Below are 20588 nucleotides of genomic sequence, written 5' to 3' on the forward strand. Positions count from 1 at the left end.
CTTACCTGTGGGGTTTTCTCTTCTGTCAGATCGGTGGGGAGACAGGCGGCGGCCATTGTGGGGAGAATTCACCACCCCGGTGAGGGGTGAGGCTCTGTCTCCTGCTGTCTGCTCCTACAGCGAGCGAAGCTCTGCTTGTGGGAGCAGCTGTTGCACTGGAACCTTATTAACACCCTATCTCAGTAAAAAAAGGACCCTCACCATCTCGGGTCCCTCAGGGGAAACTCCTTTCGGCCTCCAGAGGAGCCTCTCCAGGCCGTGTTCAGGAGCTCGGCTGCTGCAGCCCAGCCCCGCCATTTCTCTGCCACTGCTCCGGGTTTTCTGGGCTTTACACTCCCTGCCGGACACCCCACAGTTCCTACTACAGCTGCAGAGTTTCTGATATATTTATTTTGCTACTCTGGGTCTGCTCACCCCTGCCCTCCCAGCGCTTCGCTGCTGCAGCCCATTTCACCCTGCACCTTTCCCGCCATTGCCTCATGAGGGAGAAACGCGGCCGAGCTCGCGCCACAGCGCCCCCCGCTGGCTGGGCGGAGCCGCCACAGCGCCCCCTGTGGCTGTGCCCGGAACTGCACCCATGGGGAAGCACCCGCGGCCGGGAGCGCCTGGGCTGGGTTTGGGCTCTCTCGCTCTTGTTCGTTTGCCTTGGCACACTCACTAATAAAAAACTCATTCCTCTGCCCATCTCTTTGCCTGAAAACTCCGTAATTTTAAAGTTATAATAACTGGGAGGGAAAGGGTCATGTTCTCTGTTCCAAGGGAAGTTTCTGCCTTGCTTGGCAGACACCGGTCTTTGAAACCAAGACAGTTTTAAGGCTCAGTCTTTCTCATTGCCTTCACAGAAAGTGAATTGGCGTCCAGAGAGAACTCATCAGGGAGCAGCTAAATATTGATGATTGTTGATCCTTTGAGGCCTGCAACCAATTTTATGCATTTTCTGTCATTGCTTCAAGTAGAAATAATCATTGTATTCTGCCATGTTGAGAGGAAGGAGTTACACTGAGATCAATTCTGCTGATCAATGTTCTAATACAATATTATTCTGTGGGACAATTCCAACATTTAACATTTTCTGGTAAATGATTTCCCATTGCCTCACACAGGGTTCAAAACAATCATTAGCACTAGTTCAAACTGTTAATGAGGTTAAGGGAGATCCTGAATCAGCAGAGCAGAATCTGTGACCCTGGAAAGCTTTTCCCCTCCTGTGCCCTCTGCTCCTTCCATTTTGGTAAATTGACCAACTCTTCCCAGCAATTTGTAAGAAATGCATTTTCACTGGTTAATTTTCCACTGGAACTTGATTCATCCAACCAACAAACTTAATTTGTCTGCAAATTGTGCTCTGTGTGGCACCTTCAGAAAGAGCAGCACTATCTTTTTCTAAGCAATGCAGAAATATTAACATTTACTCTTGGCATGCTCCTTCATTCTCTCTGTACACAGCCTAGGAGACCTTGGTCCAGCAAAACCAAACATAGTCCAAAGAGGCTTTGCCTGCAGAAAGCTCCAGGTTTTTTGAGGACAGAAGTGCCAAAGCCAGTAAAAGCTTTCCCAAATAATTCCATTCTTAACTTCAGGGGATTTCTTTGTTGTTGCCTGAGGAAATTAAATTCTTGACAGGTTGGGAATAGAGGAGAAGCTTGTACATAAGATCCCTGGTCCTTCTGGCAGCTTTCCTGCCAACCTCTGGAGCAGCAGCCAAACCTCCCAGAAGAAGAGAAAGCAAAACCTGGCCCATGAAACCACCTGTGAGGGCAGGTGGCACCAAACCAGACCCAGCACAGAGGCAGGAATGCCCATTCTCCACTCCTGGGTAACTTTGCCTGCAGTCTGAGCTCTCCTGGGAGTTGTGCTGGAATGGAAAATAGCCGCCAGGTGTGAAGCACAGAGTTGCAAATTCGCTAAAAGTGGTAAATCACAAACATTTCCATCACAGAAAGACTGGAGGAAGTTGCAGTGCCCTGCAGGTGAGGAAGGTGAGAAGTAAATGACAGATGGACAGGTGAGAGGTGTGGCAGGACTGGGTGAAACTCAGCTGCTGGGGGATATTTCCAGCCTCATGTGGAAACCCCACCAGTACAGCACCACTGCTTTGCTTCATGCCACAGCCACCCCTGCCTTCCTCCTGTGACTGCAGCAATCCAAGAGAGCAGGAATTTACAGGTTCCAGCACTGGCTGAGGAGCTGCTTGATTTAAACAGTGAGACAGGAAACACATGGGAAAATGTCAAAGAAAATGAGCCATTATCAGAAAAGCCCTCACACATTTATAATTGGAAACATTTATATCTGGAAATCACCTCAAAATTACAGCACTTGCATATTTTGCTATAGGTTACCCACTCAGGGCATTGAGTGAATTTCTTTGTGTACAAATTTCATCAGCCTGTGATATATTTATTTTTAAATCTGGTAGCCTTGCTACATGTCCGTAGTTCTCTGATTACTGACTTGCCCTGAATTGTTGGTCTCATGCCAAGAAATTCTATTTTCTGACAGCAAATGACACAGCTCCACTGCTGATTGATTTCCATAGGTACAGAGTGTGTGCTGTGTGTGTGAGAGTGAGGACTGAGGCATCAAAAATGCTGTTCCTAAAAGATCAAAAGTAGATCGATGAAGACATCTGGACTGCATGACACTTCTGGCTGTCTTTTCTAGGCAATGCAACACTTAATAAAACCAAATTACACAGATGTTCCTAGAAAACTTTCAGTCCTGCAGCAAATTGAATAAACTATCGATGTTTCAAACAAAATCTTTCTTCATTCTTATTCCAAAATTTTTCAAGTGAAGCTAACAACAATCCTTTCTTTGTTTCTCACCAAAACAGGATGAATATGGACAAATTTCTAAAGGCAGACCTGTCCTTGAGGCCAGGCACGGGCCCCAGAGGGCCAACACATTTCAGATTTCATTTCAAACCAAGGCCCACAATGCAAGAGAAGGTGACCCTGCTGAAATCAAGGACAGACTGTGTTCTGTTTGAAGATCATGTTTAAGCTACACTAATGTTCCTGGGGATGGAATATTTAAATGCAGAATCCTTTCACTTTTCTCACATTTCAAAAGGAATCACAGCAGTGTGTTTCACAGCAGCTTTCTGAAAAGAACTGCAAAAAAGACAACACAGGAAACTTTTTTTGTAATGATGGGGGCTGATCCTCACCTCAAGCCACTCGTTTAAACTTCCTGTCACCTACTCCAGATTGAAGAAGTTCATGATCAAGCCCAATTTCTGGATGTTGAATGTCCAGAGAAACTTTCTATTAATGACACACAGTAAAACCATTCCCAGGAATTCCCTGGCATTTGAGAAACCAACATCAACGATCACAAGTAGACTAATAGAATCACAGAATCACAGAAGCTCAGAGCTGGAAAGGACCACAAGGATCATTGAATTCCAGCTCCTGGCCCTGCACAGGATCACACCATGTGCCTGGAATGGTATTTCTTATGTCAGGCTCACGTGGTATTCCCTGTGTGAATGCCATTGGTATTGTTCAGAGGCACTGCTAAAAGGATGGAATAATTACAGACAGGCATTCCAAAAGTTCTCATAAAAGAAATGCACATTAAGCACAGGAAGATGCTGAAAGCACTGTATACTCTGGGCCAAATTCCATCTGCCAAATGCTTCCACCACTCATTCCTGTGCTGCAGGAGATGGGGGGAGTAGTGAGCTGTAAGTAAGTGCACCCAGGTAGCCAAATGCCTCCTCCTGCTTGGCCAGGTTGCTGTATTTATGGCATCCATGGCTGTTGCTATAAAAGGCTGTGGGAGCAGAGGGAGGCAGGAGCAGGGCCCACAATGCCTCAGCCAGCCCAGGCCACTGCCAGCACCAGCTCGTCCTTCCCAATCTCTGAACAGAGACAAAACCCCTTGAAAAGAGTGCCTCACTCCAGCTTCCAAAGTGCTCCCCTGCCACTACTGAAACCAAGAGGTGGAAAGACAAAGAAAAACCATAAGGAGATTTCCTGAGGATCTTATTGATGAGTGTTTTATTATCTGCAGCATGGCTGGCTGGGATGGGGTTAACTCCTCTCAGCTTGGATCATGCTGTGGTTTAGGTTGGTGACAAAGCCAGTGCTGACCATGCTGACATTTCAGCAACTGCTGAACTGTGCTGGCACAGCACCAAGGCTTGCTCTGCCCCTCAGGATCACTCACATTTGTTTTATCTCAATCCACAAGTTTTCTTTCTTTGGTTCTTTTTCTTCTTCTCCCATTCCATCTGACAAAGGGAATGGGAGTGGCTGCAGGGATCAGTGAAAGGGGAGGCACTGGGTTAACCCACACCCCTGCTGTGTTATCATGTATCATCATATGTTATCACATGTTACTGTGTGCTATCATATGTTATTCACATGTTCTCGTATGCTACCATGCGTTTTCATTCTGTTGTAGCACTTCAGCCATCCCTGCAGTGCCAGTGATCAGTTTTATTTCTATTTTCAGTCTATAAGATGCCTAGAAAGGAGAAAAGGGCCACTGGCACTGACAGCTGGCAGGAGGTTGCAGTTGCTCCTTTTTTAGGCAAGAAGGAATCTGGCTGGTAATGCCTCACCTGTGACTGGTGGCTTCCCAGACATCCAGAGTTTGTGTGGGAGCTGCTCAGGGAAGGTCACAGCCAGAGGAATACAGAAAGGAAGCAGAAAGAGATGCTATCTCAGATTTTGTATATACATCAGAGCTCTTTCTAAAGGCCATCTCGGTTTAGATAACTTCTTTTCCTCTTCCTTTTCTCCTGGGCTTTAAAACTTCCCCAGAGTACAAGAGAAATCTGTTAATGGGAGAAGGATGTAAAGGAGTGATCAAGAAAACAAGTTGTGGGCTGGATCAAGTTGACCTTCAAGGTCCTTTCCAAACCATTCTATGATTCCAATTTCAATTTTAAACCTGTTCCATTTCACACATTTGTCTTCTTTCTGACCCTATTGATTTCCATGAGTTAACCTGGCTCAGCACATGCCTGGACTACTCATGAACTGCAAAGTGCTTTGGAGGGGAAAATCTTCCAGAATTCTGTGTCTTCCTAATTCCGTAAACAGCAAATGCTCTGTGTGCCCACACCCTCATTCATCCCAGGGATGCACAGGACCCTGTTTGTGTTCAGTGCAAGCATCCCCAGCAGCACAGGAGGGTTGGGTCACAGAGGCTTTGTGGAAGAGCCCTGGTGCCTCCAGGCCATGCAGGATCAGTGCAGACAGCCATCACCCACTGTGAGGTGCATCCAGCAGGAGCAGGATTTGAAAGGGCGTCCAGACACATCCTGCAGGAATTGTGCTGATTTAGAGCAGCTGGGGACCAGCCTGACTTTGCTAAAGGAGGGCAAATTAATGGACTAAACTTTGCATGGCTCTTTCTTTGAACTCAACAAAAACCTATGGTTTTTGTGCTTTGTTTCTGATCCTGCTGAAGCTCCCAGCCATCCAGGCCATTAGCATGAGCACCATGAGGAGCTCTGCATCCAGTGCTTCCTTCTGTGTCTGCAGTCCCAGTGTGCTTTTATACTGATCCAACAGAGACTGCCTAAAGCAGCCAGAAAAGCTTTTTCTGCTACACTAGCAACAGTCTAAATCTTTTCCCAACCATAATGCCTGCATAATTTTTTCTCTGATATTTATTAAGCCCCTTGAGACATTATACAGCTACAGCATTCCCCCTTTTTAACTTTATGCTATTTTCATTCCTTTATATGAGCATTTTGTTTCTCCTCCTTCTCCTGCACTGCTTCCAGAAGTTCTTCCCTTATTTCATTACTGCTCCCCACCAGCATCTTTGCAAATCCTTCAGCATCAGAGGTTGGGAGCAAACACAAAATGATGGATGGGAGATGAGAACTGACCTTTCCACCTTCCCACCCAGGGTGTCTCTCCAGTGTCTTCAGGCTCAACAGCCACCCACTGGCTTCATCTGTGTCACCAGCTGAACTGACCTGCTTCTAGGGCTGCTGTCCCTCTGCCCTCCCACTCCTGTGTCCCAAGAGGTTCTCAATGAACAAGCAAAGGCACATTTCCTCTCAGATGTCCCCTTTAGATGGGAACAAAGGATTCAAATATTTTCCCTATGTTCTTCACTGGCAGAAGATGTATGCAGTCATCTCCAATGCATATGAAAGGAAAAATTTCAAAGTGTCTCCCACTGTCGTTTCAATTCTATAATTAATAACTATATGCAGAAAGGCCTTCCACACCATTTTCTCGCTGTCACACATCCCAAATCAGACAGAGAAAAAGAATGTCCCCTGATAGGGAGTATCTATGTCCTGCTATAGCATTTCCCCTAATTTAGGTTGCATTATTGATGTACAGGACTCTGTACTTGAATAATGTAACAGTAAGGCTCTCACAGAAAGCACCAGCACTGGCTTTAATGTGTGTCTATAAAGATAAGAAAAATGTATTTTAAAAGTCCAGCAGCTCTCAAACAATATATTTTCAAGTTACAGGAATACTCACCACAAGGAATTTAAAATTGAGGTGAGAAGGGGGGGCATAATTTCTTCTAAAATGCTAATAAGCTACTGCCTTATAAAGTGAAAAAAAATCAACAAATCTGACATGAACAAACATTATGAATATTCAGGAAGGTTAAACCACTGATACAACGTTTTCTAGGAGTGGACAACTTTTGCACTGATCACACAAGCCATTCTTTTTCTTCTCATCATGAGCACACTGCACTGTGGTGCCGGTGTGCTGCTGGAACATATGTGTGGAATTGCAGGGATTGTAATTCATCCAGATGGCAGGAAGCTCTGGAATTGTTACTCCTATGCTACAGATGTTTAACAATCCAACCATATGGCTCCAATAAGGCAGCCTTGTCAAAGAGTACAAAAACTGCACCAGACACAGAGCCCTGTAAATGGGAATGCAGTCCTGAGGTGGGAATGTTCCTGTGGCTGCACTATAAATGCACACATCCCACTAGGAAGCTGGCATGGCTATTGCAATTACAGAATTTATGAAACATTATTTAAACTCCTGAAAACAATCAAGCCTCATATTTGCATAATTTCCCCAAGTCAGGTATTAAAAGAACATTCCTCATTTGTTTTGAAATTCATTAAAGGCATCAAACAAAGGTGAGTTGAAAAGCTGGGTAAATAAATACATGTTAATACAACAATGTCCCCAGCCTCTGGCCTGAGGGGAATGCCACTGTGGGTAAAAACTGAGATTCAACCAGTGAGACCAACAGTTTCTTTAGAAAAGGATTTGTCAAAGTCAGGGAGCCCTGCTGATGCTTGTGACAATTGTAATGTGGAAAGCTGAATGTTGAGAAACAATCTGAGATCAATAATATCTTGGCCAAGAAAGGAAAGCACCATGAAATGGTCCATCTATAACTCTACTGAATTTTGGCAGGTTTGAAAGACAGAAAAATGGCAGCAAATCAGATTGTTAAATCACTAATCCTGTCATTATTACATCCTGTCACATTGCATAGATTTAGACATTAGAAAAAGAGTGTAAGGTAGGAGAGTGAAGAAAACACTTAAAAGCTCAACTCCATCTGTGGAGAAAAGGTGAATCCCCAAATTTTGTTTCATGGTTGGTGCTTTTCTGCCCAAAAGTCAGCTGGCAGTAGCTGCTGCTCAGAGTCCCATCTGCCTTCCCTCTGATGTCAGGTCTCTGACCCTTTGTTCCCCACAAGAAGTGTCTCCTCTGTACAAATCTGTTGTGCAAGAATAAGATTAAAATGGACAGACTGAACAAAGCATTGGTCTCTCAGACAAAAATGCATCCATTTAGCACACAGGGCATCTTTCCACCTGACATATTCTTAAAGGGAACTATTCAATTACCATCTCCTCACAGGCTAAAGAGCACAAAAGAGCCATGTAATATTCTTTTTCTCTTTTTTTTTTGAGCAGCAAAGTATTCAGAGCTGCTTTATCTACCACAGATACTAATCTAGGCAATATAATTTTAAAACATCCTTACAAAAACCTTGAAGGGCAGTTGAACCCTGTGGTTGTTTAAAAAAAGATTTTCTGCAGTTTATGCATTTGCTCTGCCAAAAGCTTACCTTAGCATACAAAGTACAGTAAATCATAGCTGCTCTGATTTACTGCCCAGACTGTGCTGTTTGTTTTCAGGGACAGCTCAGGGAAAAGCTCTGTCAACTGTAAGAACATTCAGAGAAGGGGAATCGTTTTGCAAAGCTCCCACAATGGTAACAACATTTCTAAGATATCAGTGGAGGGGAAAAAATGCAGATGTGCACTTGCAGCATTTTTCAGGGGGGATTTTTTGAATACCACTGCAACCCCAAAATATTTCAGGCCCTTTGGAGGCACAAAGACAATTTCGTACCCTAAAACTGTTTAGCCTAAGTGTTAATGGGCTGGCCAGTTGTATAATTTACCAGGCAATCAGTTAAATTATTGGACCTTGTGCCTGAATTCCACATTTTATTTGGGTAGCAGCCCATACAGATGCCAAAAAGGCAAAGAAGACACCAGAGAAGTGGCAGAGCAAGAAGCTCTGGATCAACGTGATTATTTAGAACTGAGGGTAGATTTTATTAGACTTAATCTATTTAGTAAGCCCCAACAGGAGGACAAAGATAAAGCCACATATCTGACATCCTTTTGAAAGTTAGTAAATGAAAAGGGAGAAGATCAAAACAGTAGCTGAAAGCCTTCACTTCTGTTTTAAAATCCAAGAAACAGTCATTAATAGAGATTTAAACTCAGCCCTCTCTAGTCTAAACATGTCACTGTTAATTACAAAGCCATTTAACTTTTGCAAGAAATAAAGACTGCTATTAATGAAAGAAGAACCAATTAGCCTTTAATCTACACACTGTTTTTTAATCAAACTTTCTTTTGATCATCAGACTCACTGCAGGATGTATCCCTCCTCCCCATGTTGTAGTGGCTTCCATGATTGCTAATGGAATGGATTTTAAAGGGCTGGCCGAGCAGGGGGAGCCCTCTCTGCAGGGCTGGAGCTTCCCTCCCTTCCTGCCAGGGACAGCTCAGGAAAAGCTCAGAATTTGGTGTCCTCACCACTCCTGGAGCAGCTGCCTTTAGAGGAGCAGCACTGAATGTGTCTGAGGAACGTGGGACAGGAGCACTGGACAACCTCGTTAGGAAACAACAAAAAACACCAGTGTAAAGAGAAGTAAGAAATGGGATGGAAAAAGGCAAAAGCAGAGAATGCCTCCAGGAATGAAAATAGAATTTACTGCTGACTGCAAAGGATGATGAATGAGAGAATTTGCTTGTTGGCACAGGAACATATTGTGGAAAAACAAAACAAAAGAAATGGGATCAGGGCTTGATGTGTTACAAACCAAAGGGGTGACACGTAAAGGATCCCATTAGCAAAATATTGGGCCTCCAAACTGTTGCTGGAGGGCTCAGAGAATTTCAAGGAGGTTTTCTGTTTGGTTTTGGGTGTTTTTTGCTGTGTGGCTACTTGTAGTAGCAAAATAATAAGTCCAAGCGTCTGGAATCCATCATGATGGAGAAGTTCTTCCCTGACATCATTTCCCCCTTGGCTGCTGTTGCTGCTGTGATCTCCGGGAAGGACAGAGAGCAGATGTCCCTGAGCACACACCAGGCTGATAATGAAATACAAGAGCCTGACTCCTGCACATGTAAACAGCAGAGAGAGTGTAACTATTATCTGCTCTGTGTCAAACACGGGGCTCTTGGTCTGACCAGATACCTGCTGCCTGCTCTGCATTAGCAACATTTCAGTGGATGCTGTTCTTTCTCCACCACAAAAAGATAAAATTTGCCTGGCAGCAGCAAAACACTAAGTATTAACACTAACAAAAAAACCACTTCAAAACAAATGTTAATATCTTCAAAGAATCAGAAAGTCTGGAGAGATTTATTGTTGTGACAGTACGGTAATTAAAAAAAAATTAAAAATAAAAAATCAATAGATTGTAGGAAGAAAAGGATAATAAATATGCTCTGTGACAGACAGGATTCTGAGTCACAAAATTCAAGACTATAATAAAAGTATGTGGAACAACTGCTGACATGGTATTGACACCTGGGATGTCAATAGGTAGGTGCACACTTACCACAGGAAGGATTCCAGCAAAGACAATAGGTTGCAATAAATGGTTTTCAGGACTTGACTAACAGCATTTTGCACTTCAAAAGATCAACTTATTACACTTTCTGTAAAATAATTCTAATGCCTTATCTCAAAGGGCTGGTGATTTTTCACAGCCCAAACCCCTTGAATGTAACTATTTGGAATAAAGGTCACTGAAAATGAGATCAGGGTCCATTCATGGTTTTCAGCTGCTCATGCATTACAATATGAGTTACAGGAACTCAGATAAAAACATCAACAGAACTAAAAAGAAATAGCTATAAAGCACAGTGCCAAAATATTTGAAATTAGCTAGATAATTGTATCATTTTCACATTCTTTCCATGGCACTATAAGCCTGTTAATAAAATTTGGATTCTGATGCTGATCAGAATCTCTTTGTGTTTTTCTGGTGTCATAATCTCACAACAGAAGACTTAGACAAGAGGTCCCATCTCCACTCTCCTTCTGAACGCATGCAGAACACTCAGAAAGCTGCAATACTGAAAACATGTGACACTAATGTACAGGGTATTTTTAATTAACAAAGCTCTTAGGCAAGCTGAAAGATCCATTTTGATTTTTGTCCCCCCTCATATTGACCTAAAACACTCCAGAGCTCTGTATTTATTTATACAGTAGAAAGTTCTTCTGACATTTGAGAAGCTTTAAAAAGTTAAATTGTTGACGGGAACCATTGTGAAAAAAAAAAAAAAGGGGGGATTTTAACTCATTTAACTCTTGAAGTAAGAGCTTTCAAAGGTAAGAGGCAAACCTTTACACTGCTGCTTAAATTATGTGATAGTTTATTCCTGAGTGCTCTCAGTTCCCCTAATTCCTCAACATTGGTGAATACTTGCATTAATTACTCCCCAAAGTAAGCTCTGATTCAAGAAGGCACTAAGGGACTTCATTAACTCCCTCCCCGATGACTTCAGCCAAATTTTCCCTCTGTACTTGAGATGCACAAATCCAAACCACCCCAAAATATTCCATCCCCGCAATTCCGCCTGCGACCAGCGCCAGCTGAAAGCCCTGAAAATCAACCCTAATGCAACAAATGCTGAATTTGCCCCCAGCTGCTGCAAAGCCCCAGAGAAGGTGCCAGGGCTGTGTACGTACGGATGCAGTAGTCCCCGCTCTCGTAGTAGCCGGGGCAGCACTGCGAGCGCCGGCGGTACATGGTGCGCAGCCCCCTGCGATAGGCGGTCTTGTAGCTGATCCTGCGGCACGAGACACAAACCATGGGACACTATTGAAAATCAATGCCTCCTGCTGCAATGATATTTGTGTTAAATTATAGTAAGGCTAGCATTCAATAATTATTTTTAAATGCATGAAAGCTTTTTGATAATAAACGCCACAATAAGGGAGGAATCGATACTCGTTCTGAAGCTTGAAATATGACTTGTGTTATGAGCTCCGTGCTTGTGACAGCCACTGGAGCTCTTCCTGGGGCAGCTGCTGTCTTAAAACATTTTCCCAGTCCTGCTGCAAGGGCAAGGAGTTTCTTCAAGAATAAATGATTTATTTTTGCACATCAGCAAGGTCAGATCTCATCAGTGGAAGGAACAGAGTCTTCTGCAGAGACCACTGTGTCAGCTGCTACACAAAACCTTACCACAGTGGCAAGTGCTCTCAATACACAGCTTGAGAAGTTAACCCCAGGTGAATTGTTCCTGCTTTCTAACCCTCCCAAGGCACCTCTACCTTGCAAAGTGTCATTATAGTCCCACCACAATACTGTGGTCCACAGAAATTAAAGTGTTTAGCATTCTGAAGCATTCCTATATTTATTCATAGCATTAGCAAGGATACCACCATAGAAAGGTAATATTTAACTGCATATTTAACAGCAAACACTTCAAAACAGCTTTGCTAGTTTATGGAAATTACCTCAATTGAACAGAATCTATTGTCCCTCATGTTGGATAAACTGATCGAATTTACTCTGCTGCATTCCAATCTATACAATATTCCAGAAAGCTCTGCAGCTCTGCTCACTTCCAAACACTGGAACACAGCAGCCAAAAAGCCAAGTCCCACTGGGATGGTGCTGAACAGCCAACTTGCAACTGAATTCATGAGACTTGAGATAAAAAAAGGCTTCTAAAACCCCCTTGAAAGATTGTGAATATTAGTGGATATTTATTAGGATACTTTGGAAGCAGAATGAATAGAACAGAAATATCCTGCAGCCTGGGAAAAATTAACTCTTTGGTACAAGTTTTCATTCAGTCCTAGAAACAGACCCATCTTCATTTTACCTGATTTTCAGTGCAGAATTGGGTGCACTAATTCTAACACAGATCCATTTCTAATTATCACTCAAATGCCTCATTATTTACAATTTAGGAGGTGTGTGGACTTCCTTTTACAAACCTGGACATGCACCAGTCACTTGGAAAAGAGAGTTGGTCACATCTGGTCAGGGAACAGACACTTCCAATCCCATGGCAGGGCCAGTGGAATGATACATTCTCCTGGATGGCCCCATGGGGGACTGACTATCACTTATCTCACTCAAAATTCAGGCAAAAATCTCTGTATTTCTACTCAGTGCCCTGGAATTCCAAACACATACCTTTGTGTACACAACTGTATTGGAGCACCACAAACATTTTGGGTAAACAAGAGGTGTGTGAGGAGATGAGAAGGCAGCAGGAAGCTCAGGTTTCTGAGGATGAGCTCCTACCTGTGCCTGGTGCACTTGAACCAGTTGAGGATGTCTGTGCATCGTGTGTAGTAGATCTGGTCAAAGGGGTGAGCGTAGGATTCCTGCACGGTCACAGCGTAGCTGAGGGTGGACAAGGAAAGAGGTGAGAGGCTGGGAAAAGCTGCAGTTCCCTGTAGCTGCTGCTCATGGAACTCCAGTATGAAACATGTTTACATCAAGAATCTTAGAAATTTGGGTATCAGCAAAGAGCAGAAAAGGGCTTCCTTCTGCTAGACCTCTTCCTGAAGTTTGGAAATGTTTGGCTTCATGATATAGACATAGAGATATCTCTGTGAGCAATAAATCATTCTCTTTTAGTAAAAAAAATATTACTAAAATTCATGGAAATTTAGAAGGTGAAAAGTGAATGGATATGGGCAAAACCTGGGCAATTTGGTAAGAAATTACAGAGCTCCATCAGTAGCAAGAACTGAGCAATCCTCCCAAAACACCATTTAGCCATGCAACAGGTTCTATGTTCGTTATTGCTTGGGCCTCTCACATGATCCAAGAACCCAAATCTCATGTTGGGGCCAGTGGTGGCAGAGCAGTGCCCCACAGCAGGTGTGTGCAGTGCTCAAGGACTCCTCTGCCAGGTGCTGATCTGGACACAGGCCACACTTAATCAGACCTACATCATCTTTGGAAAACAATACACAAATCACCCTGGGCAGGTCAGGACCCAGGAATTAGATCCTCTAGGTCACTCATTATATGGATTGTCTTAATTCTGCAGCTGATTTCCCTCTCATCAGCAGGACTGCAGATGTGATTAAGCCCTGGGAGATTGCACCCACAAGGCAATACCAAGATATTTGCTTGGAGGGGCTGAGTGGCTTGAAATCGAAGATTGGGCTGTTCCTGCCCTGCTTGTTGTGTCCCCTCTGACAAGCCAAGGTTCCCCTGGATGCTGCTTTGCCCTCTTTGCTGGCTTTGACAATAATGTTTTTACTTCTGCTAATGCCAAAATATAAAATATTTACATTGCTCATTATTAATGTAAGACAGTAACACTTGCAAATCTCAATTATTATTTTACGATCCCGTTTATTATCCAGCAATAGCCCTAACAATCTTCTCCCTTTGATTTATTAACATCTAACTAACAAAGTCATCTTGGTCAGTACAACCAATCAATTTTGGTATTTAATTTTTGTTTCTCCTTGATTGGGTCTCTAGGTTGCTGACTTTCTTCAGACAAAATCAATATTTTATTCCTGTGCTCTGAATGCACTTCCAGCACGCAGACTGCAAAATCCTTTTCCTGCACAGTTTTTGCTTTGCAGTTGCATTATCTACAATGAGTTAATTCTCTAATTAAGGCCTCAAAACATAGTCATTAAAAACAATTCTATTTTTACCTTTGTTAAGGGGTGTATTTTGCTGAAGTGTACAGCAATTCAGATTTGTGTGGAATTGAACCAGAGAGCAGGACTGGAAATGTAGCAAGTTAAACTGAGAAGTACAGGACCTTTAGCCTCTGCAAACAGCCCCTGTTGAGCGTGAACCCCATCAAAGGCTGTGGGTTTCTCTGTGCTCACAGGAACTGGCCTGCTCAGATCCACTTTTAGGACCAGGACACTGGAACAAGAGAGAGAACAAGAAATTCCAGGGCCTTTCATGTTCAGTGCTTTCGTTCGCTCTTTGATACCGACACGAATTTGGCAGGAAGAGCCCTGAAGTTCAGGGCAGACAAAAACAGCCAGGATGTTGCAGCAGGAAGAGCTTCAAACTTTCTTGCTGGACAACAAGCAGAAAAAAACAGGACAGAGCAAGGCCAGCATTTCTGTGGCTCTCTCCATGATGGATGCAAACATTTCAGTGCACTCCTGTAGCTCAGACTCTGGAGGAGCTTCCCAAAGGGCACAGGGGGATGTGGTCAATAGCTGCAGCCTTAGAACCAATTCCTTGGGATGGTCCAAACCCTCCAAGGCACTCCAAAGCACTATTTCTCTAAAGCAAATCTCTTTGCTGAGATGTGGTGCTATTTACCAAATTATGGCTCTCAGCTTGCCTTCTAAATGTAAAAATGTGAAATGGATGATTAAAAAAAAAAAAGTTGGCAGGTTACACATTACCTTTCCCAGTGACTACAAACATTTGGATCATCTGGATTTAGGGACAGAGTAGTTTTGAGCAGGAAAGTGAGAATAAGCCCTCTCAGAATCCACTGGAACAGCACAGGTGCCACCATTGTTGTACCTGGAGAAAGAGAAGAAAGTAGAGCCATTAGAGACAATTTTGAAGAAAATATCCTTCTAGGCCTTTTCCTCCTTACTTTTGTGCAAATCCAAATACTGTGGAGCTATTCAGAAACTGAAATACTTGAAAAAGCAATCAGCTAAACAGTAAAATGCTTTAAAAGTTCAAATCCATTCTAAAAGGAATTTATACATTTAAACCTAATAAAAGCAATGAATTTGATGATTAAGCCACCCAAGATATTGATAGCCCAAATGATTCTTCCAAAGAACATTTCTGATACTGATTATTTTTATGACAGGCTGTCTGTACTGACAAATAAATCACCAAGGTATTAAAGCAATCTATTCTTCCATCAACCTACATGCAAGTGGGACAATACCCAAATGCCCCCTTTGATTTATTTAAATGGGGTTTACAGGTGTCAATATGGTCTGGATGTGAGACTCGTGCTTATTGCATGATGGAAGGAAAATCAATGCACTCCTCAAGCCCTGGATGGGGAACCACTGAGAATTACAGAGGTCAGTGCATTGGGGCACATTACACAGAATACTGAACATGAAATAAAAATATTTGCATTGAAGCTGGAGAGAGGTTGTACAAAATTCACTGGGTGTGGTTTCTTCACCACCTTCCTGTTACATCTGCTTGGGGCTTTGAAACCAAAGTTGTGGTGTTGGCCTAGAAGTCTCCAATGACACCAATCAAAAATTCAAAATAGATAGAAAATAAAGTTGCTTTTTTTGTAACAGCATTAGAGGTGTTAATCTGTAAAACATTAAGTCAGGGAAAAGTATTTTTAAATATCCATTTCAGGCATTTACACGGACACATAATTCACCATTCAAATCAGAAGTCCTAGAAATTATTCCTGGCAACAAGATTGCCCTAAAAATAGATTAAATCTTCATATGATCATCAAAAAAACACATGGCTCATTGCCTCAGGGTCCAGAACAGCAAAGGGATGTTAAGAGGTTTGCTCTGCAGGGCCCTGATATACAACCCAGCATAAAGAAGCCATCACAAAGCAGAATGAAGAGCCAGGAAACTGCTCAGAAATTGCCTCCTGACCCAGAGCCTTCTTAGGCAGTTCAAGGACACCCATTGCCTTCAGTGGATTCAAGTCAAAATCCCAATGGGAGCAATAGCTCATCTTTTAAATTATTCCTAGAGTGCTGCTAAACCCAAAGATAGGTCTTAAGCCATATAAGTCATATTAATGTTAATTAACATGATTTAATGCTAATGTTCCTCATGAAATGGTTTTAAGTTAAGGAGTGACCATTTTTTACCTGTGGGCTTTTCCAAAGTCCCACAGCAACAATGCAAAAGCTTAGTCTGGAAATCCAGAGGGCTGACAAGGCAAGGATGTATTTGTGGAAAAGCCAGTGCCTATCCCTGTCCTGGGCACTGCATGTCCATGGAGGAAAAGTGTCTGCAGGGGCTGAGCTGCCAAAATTCCCAATGTTCCAACAGTCAGAACTGTGGGAGAGTAAAGCTGAACATTCCCTGAGCACAGTATGGACAATGGATGTGAACAACCCAAGGATGAGGCTGCACAAACTGGCAGCCTTTTAACACAAATCCTTCCCAAAATGCCTTTATTTGTGACACTGGGCAGCACTGCAACAATGCCAAAGCACAGGGATAAGTGAAATTTGGCACTGTATTTCCAGGCTATAATTTACCTTTACCTTCCTTCTTCATCCTCTGCACCTTTGGTACATGGCAGGGCTGAGCAAATGGGGCTGAAGGAAAGCTCCTTCTGATGGGCAGGTGTGGGCAAAGCTGCTCCAGGAAATGCAAATCTTCAGAGAGAGCTTAAATCTAAACACAGTTCTGTGATCAGTTTGTTAACTTCTGGAGAGCATCAACAGCCTGGGTCTGTGCTACATTAATTACAGGCAGAAAGGCAGCCTGACTTGAAATCAGTAATTCATTGCCTGCATTTGCTTTCCATCAGTTATCAGGAACTGAAAGGTAAATAATAATTAATTCAAGCTAGAAATCAAGCTTCTCCCCCACTCCAATTTTTTCTCCTTCAGTACCAATTGAAGCCAGTGCCCTTGAGTTCAGGAGAAAGCAAACCTTCAAGAAAGATTTGCTTAGAATACACCAGATGCTAAGAAAGAGGCTCTTAAGATCACTCATTCTTGCTGAAAACTACCCATTCTTTATATTGAGTTTTATATATCCTTTATATTAAAGTACTCCCTACAAAATAAAAATAAATGAGAATAGAGCCCTGCTGCCTCACTCACTCTAAAGAGAATGAGGTCTAAAGCAGCCCCATATTTGAATTCTATAGTTCTCACAGACCTCAATTTGTTCTTAAGGAAATGATGCCTCAGTTTAGTTTTTAAATCAAACAAATGTCAAAGAATTATTTATAAGCCCTAACAGCACCCAGAATATTTTTTGCTGTGTATTAGAAAGAGGTTCCAAACTGTTTTCTAAACTTTTATTGCTAATGCTCTGTTATTATCTGTCTGTGAGGGAGCTGCTTTGTGTCATTAATTTCTTAACTTTGTAAGTCAGATTGAAGATCAGAACCATCCAACTCCCCAAATCCAGCAGAACCTCATTCATCTCAAGTGTCTCTTTTTGTAACTCAAATGAAATATTTCACTTTGATCACTGTTAATAGAAAAGTCCTCACACCAAAATGGAATGGTTGCTATTAAAGGAGTCAGAATAAAACTCTAAAAATAGGAGCACACATATTAAAAACCAATATCAAAAAAGAATCCAGTAATGACATCTAATGCTGGGCATTCAGCTTTCACTGCTCACCACAGCACACAGGAAATTCCTGCCTCAAATTCAGTGTTTGGGGCAGATTCTCCAAGGAGGCAGCACCAGCCTTGAGGGGGACAATGCCTGTACCTTCATTAAAGCTACAGCCAAATTATTGCAACATTTCCAGTGTGCCACTCTCCCAGGACAGGCAGCCTGGGGGGCTGAACACCCAAATAAATGACACAAAGGTGGTGTGTGCAATCCCCACATGGACTCTGAACTTTTGGTCTCTCCAGGCCTAATTTTTCTTTTCAGAAGGGAAAGAAGTCAATTTAGGTAAAATTTGGGAAGAGTCTTTCAATCCAAAGGACAACCAGGTGATTTTTCACAAGTGTCTCACTCTGTTAATTATAACAGATGAGGTATCTGCTAATCCTTAGGCCATTTTCTCCTATCTTCCTCCTTTTTGAAAAATTTCACGATTTCACCTACAATATTGATACAAGACATTGGTTCCACAACAAAAGAAAGGAAAGCTCCAAATCCTAGCTACAGAAAATCTAGTGGGTGGCAAATCATTAATTTATTTGTCTGTGGAGTCTCTTTACAAAAAGCCTTCTTTGAGGAAACTGCTGGGGTTTGCAAAGAGACCTCGAGATGCAGATGTTCCTTTAGACTTCATGAACATCAGTGTGGAAAAAGCAGTACCCCTGCAGGTAGGACCTACCTGCAAAGAAAATAAGATCTCAAAGAACCCTTGCTGGGTGAAATAAATATCCCATAAAGCTTTTTCTAGACATTGAGGACTTGGTTTTGGTAATGTTCCTGTGAAAAAAAGACCAGTGTGTACTTCAAGTGGCCGAGGGAAAAAAAAAGAAACTACAGGTTCAATTTCTCCTCTGCTTCCATGTCTGACAGGCTAGAAAATCTAACTAAAAATGACCATTGGAGACTTTCCTGTTCAGGGCCTGAAGTGGTGAAACATTTCATTTTGACATCTCTGTCATAAAATATTTCATAACATGATTTTGACATGAAATTCAAAAAGAATTTCCAGTTCGTGACAGAGCTCTAAATTGAATGTTTTCCCCTCAATTTGGGATGAAGTGAGCTCTAAACCAAGCAAAAAAACCCTCCAATTTTGTGTCTAGCTGTAAGCAGAGGTGTCCTTTGCTAGCAAACACCCTTCTTAAATCCTTCTGTACTTTTGAAGATCATAAAGTTGAAATGTTTATGCAGTCAGTTAACCTAGGCTGAATTTTCCTCACAAATTTCCAAGTGACTCATTTAGCAAAGAGCCATGTTACAAAGTCTTACCTTAAAGTGCTAAAAATTCCCAGTGGATCCTGTTTTTACAGATCCCCAGCACATGGAGACACAGGGCACATCAATGGGAGAGTGGGAAAAAGCTCTTGGGAAGTCTCTTGGCCCTGTGAGCAATCAGGAAAAACAGAAAAACTGGGTCAGGGGAAATGAGTTTGGGGGTGTGGAAACAAATTCAAGGCAGAAATGGGACAAAACATTCAAAATAATTAGATAACAGAACATAAATGTGCTATTTCAGACCAATCCCACCATCCTGCTTTCTGGCAAGAGCAGGGAACTCAGAAGAGTGGAAGAACACAGGGATGTAACACATTCCTCTTACACCCTCCCAGCCTCCAGAAATTTGTTTCCTATCACTTCCTACCTACATTTGTTCCCAAATAGACTTTTCTTTCTTTAATATCCTAACCAGAAAGTCCAGTTTCTTTCAAGAAGTTTGATGTGAGACCTTGCAAAAGCATTCTGGAAATCTAACTGCACCTTCTTGATGCTCATGTTTACTTTGAAGGGCTTTCACAAGGTTAAGAAGGCTTTCCAAAGCCATGTTGATTCTTCAAAAATGTATTACATGCATCAAGATAAATAATTCTGTTCTTAATTCTGGTTTCTACCAAACAGGAAAATGAGGTGTGCCAAAATGAAAATGGATCCTAGTATTTGTGTGGGAGCAATTGAGGAAAATGCAAGAGAGTGGTTGAGCCAGGAAACAAAAAGTTGGATTTCACTGGAGAAGCATTAAAGTGACGGAGTGTTTGCTGATTACACTATTTTAGTCTCTAAGTAGTAGCAAGCTTCCAACAAGCTGCCCTTAGTGGCATTCCTTCTTCTCATCCCATCTGAAATTTTCATGATAGTTTAGGCAAGGGATCATTTAAACACACACTTCATTTGGCTCCACATCAGATTTTGTTCGAAACAAGCTGTTATGAAAGCTAAATGAGGCCACAAGTTTCAAAACTGATCAGGGATTTTTTGGATGCCTCCATTTATGATTAATAACTTGAGATACCATGAAAGGACTGGGTAATTTGCAGAGCTCAGGATACCTGCTCAGAACAGCTTGTTTTAATCTGGGCAGTCAAGAACAAATCCATTCAACCTCACCAGTCACCTCTAAAAGTTGTTGTCATGACCAACAGAAATATTGCCAGTGACAGGTTGTGGTTTTGTTTGTTTTTTAATGAAAATTTAAAGCTGTTTTAAACAGATAAACACTTCCAGGAAGGATCAGGTACTGAATACAAAAGCACTGACAATGTGATTCTTATCATCTGAGCACAGAGAAATTCAAGTGATGGAAGAAGTAGCAGGAACAGCAGAGTGTGCCCTGGGCTGCTGTGTTCCCTCTGCTGGCACCTTGCACGATTAATGCAGGAGACAGGAGACAAGAATTAACATGTAATTAATATGACTTGGGAAATGAAAGAATAAACACAAAAGTTTGAGATTTTCACAGTTTATGGGGAAATCCTGCATCTGAGTCCTGTGTGCTCAGTCTCCACAGCCACCACTTCTGCTGCATCA

At 42.3% G+C, this 20588-nt stretch overlaps 1 protein-coding gene across 7 annotated transcripts in view; it reads right to left on the bottom strand.

Annotated features, from left to right (window-relative positions):
- MEGF11 (multiple EGF like domains 11) overlaps positions 1-20588 on the bottom strand; it is a 250413-nt gene that overhangs the window by 174463 nt on the left and 55362 nt on the right. For all 7 annotated transcript variants that reach the window (XM_058033855.1, XM_058033851.1, XM_058033853.1 and 4 more), the window contains exons 2-5: positions 19056-19168; positions 14871-14994; positions 12772-12873; positions 11199-11299 (exon numbers count right to left, since the gene is read on the bottom strand). In XM_058033855.1, the coding sequence (XP_057889838.1) occupies positions 11199-11299; positions 12772-12873; positions 14871-14986 (319 nt within the window). In that variant the 5' untranslated portion in view covers positions 14987-14994; positions 19056-19168. The remainder of the gene's footprint in view (positions 1-11198; positions 11300-12771; positions 12874-14870; positions 14995-19055; positions 19169-20588) is intronic.

Source organism: Melospiza georgiana, chromosome 13, assembly GCF_028018845.1.
Source record: "Melospiza georgiana isolate bMelGeo1 chromosome 13, bMelGeo1.pri, whole genome shotgun sequence".
Taxonomy (NCBI): domain Eukaryota; kingdom Metazoa; phylum Chordata; class Aves; order Passeriformes; family Passerellidae; genus Melospiza; species Melospiza georgiana.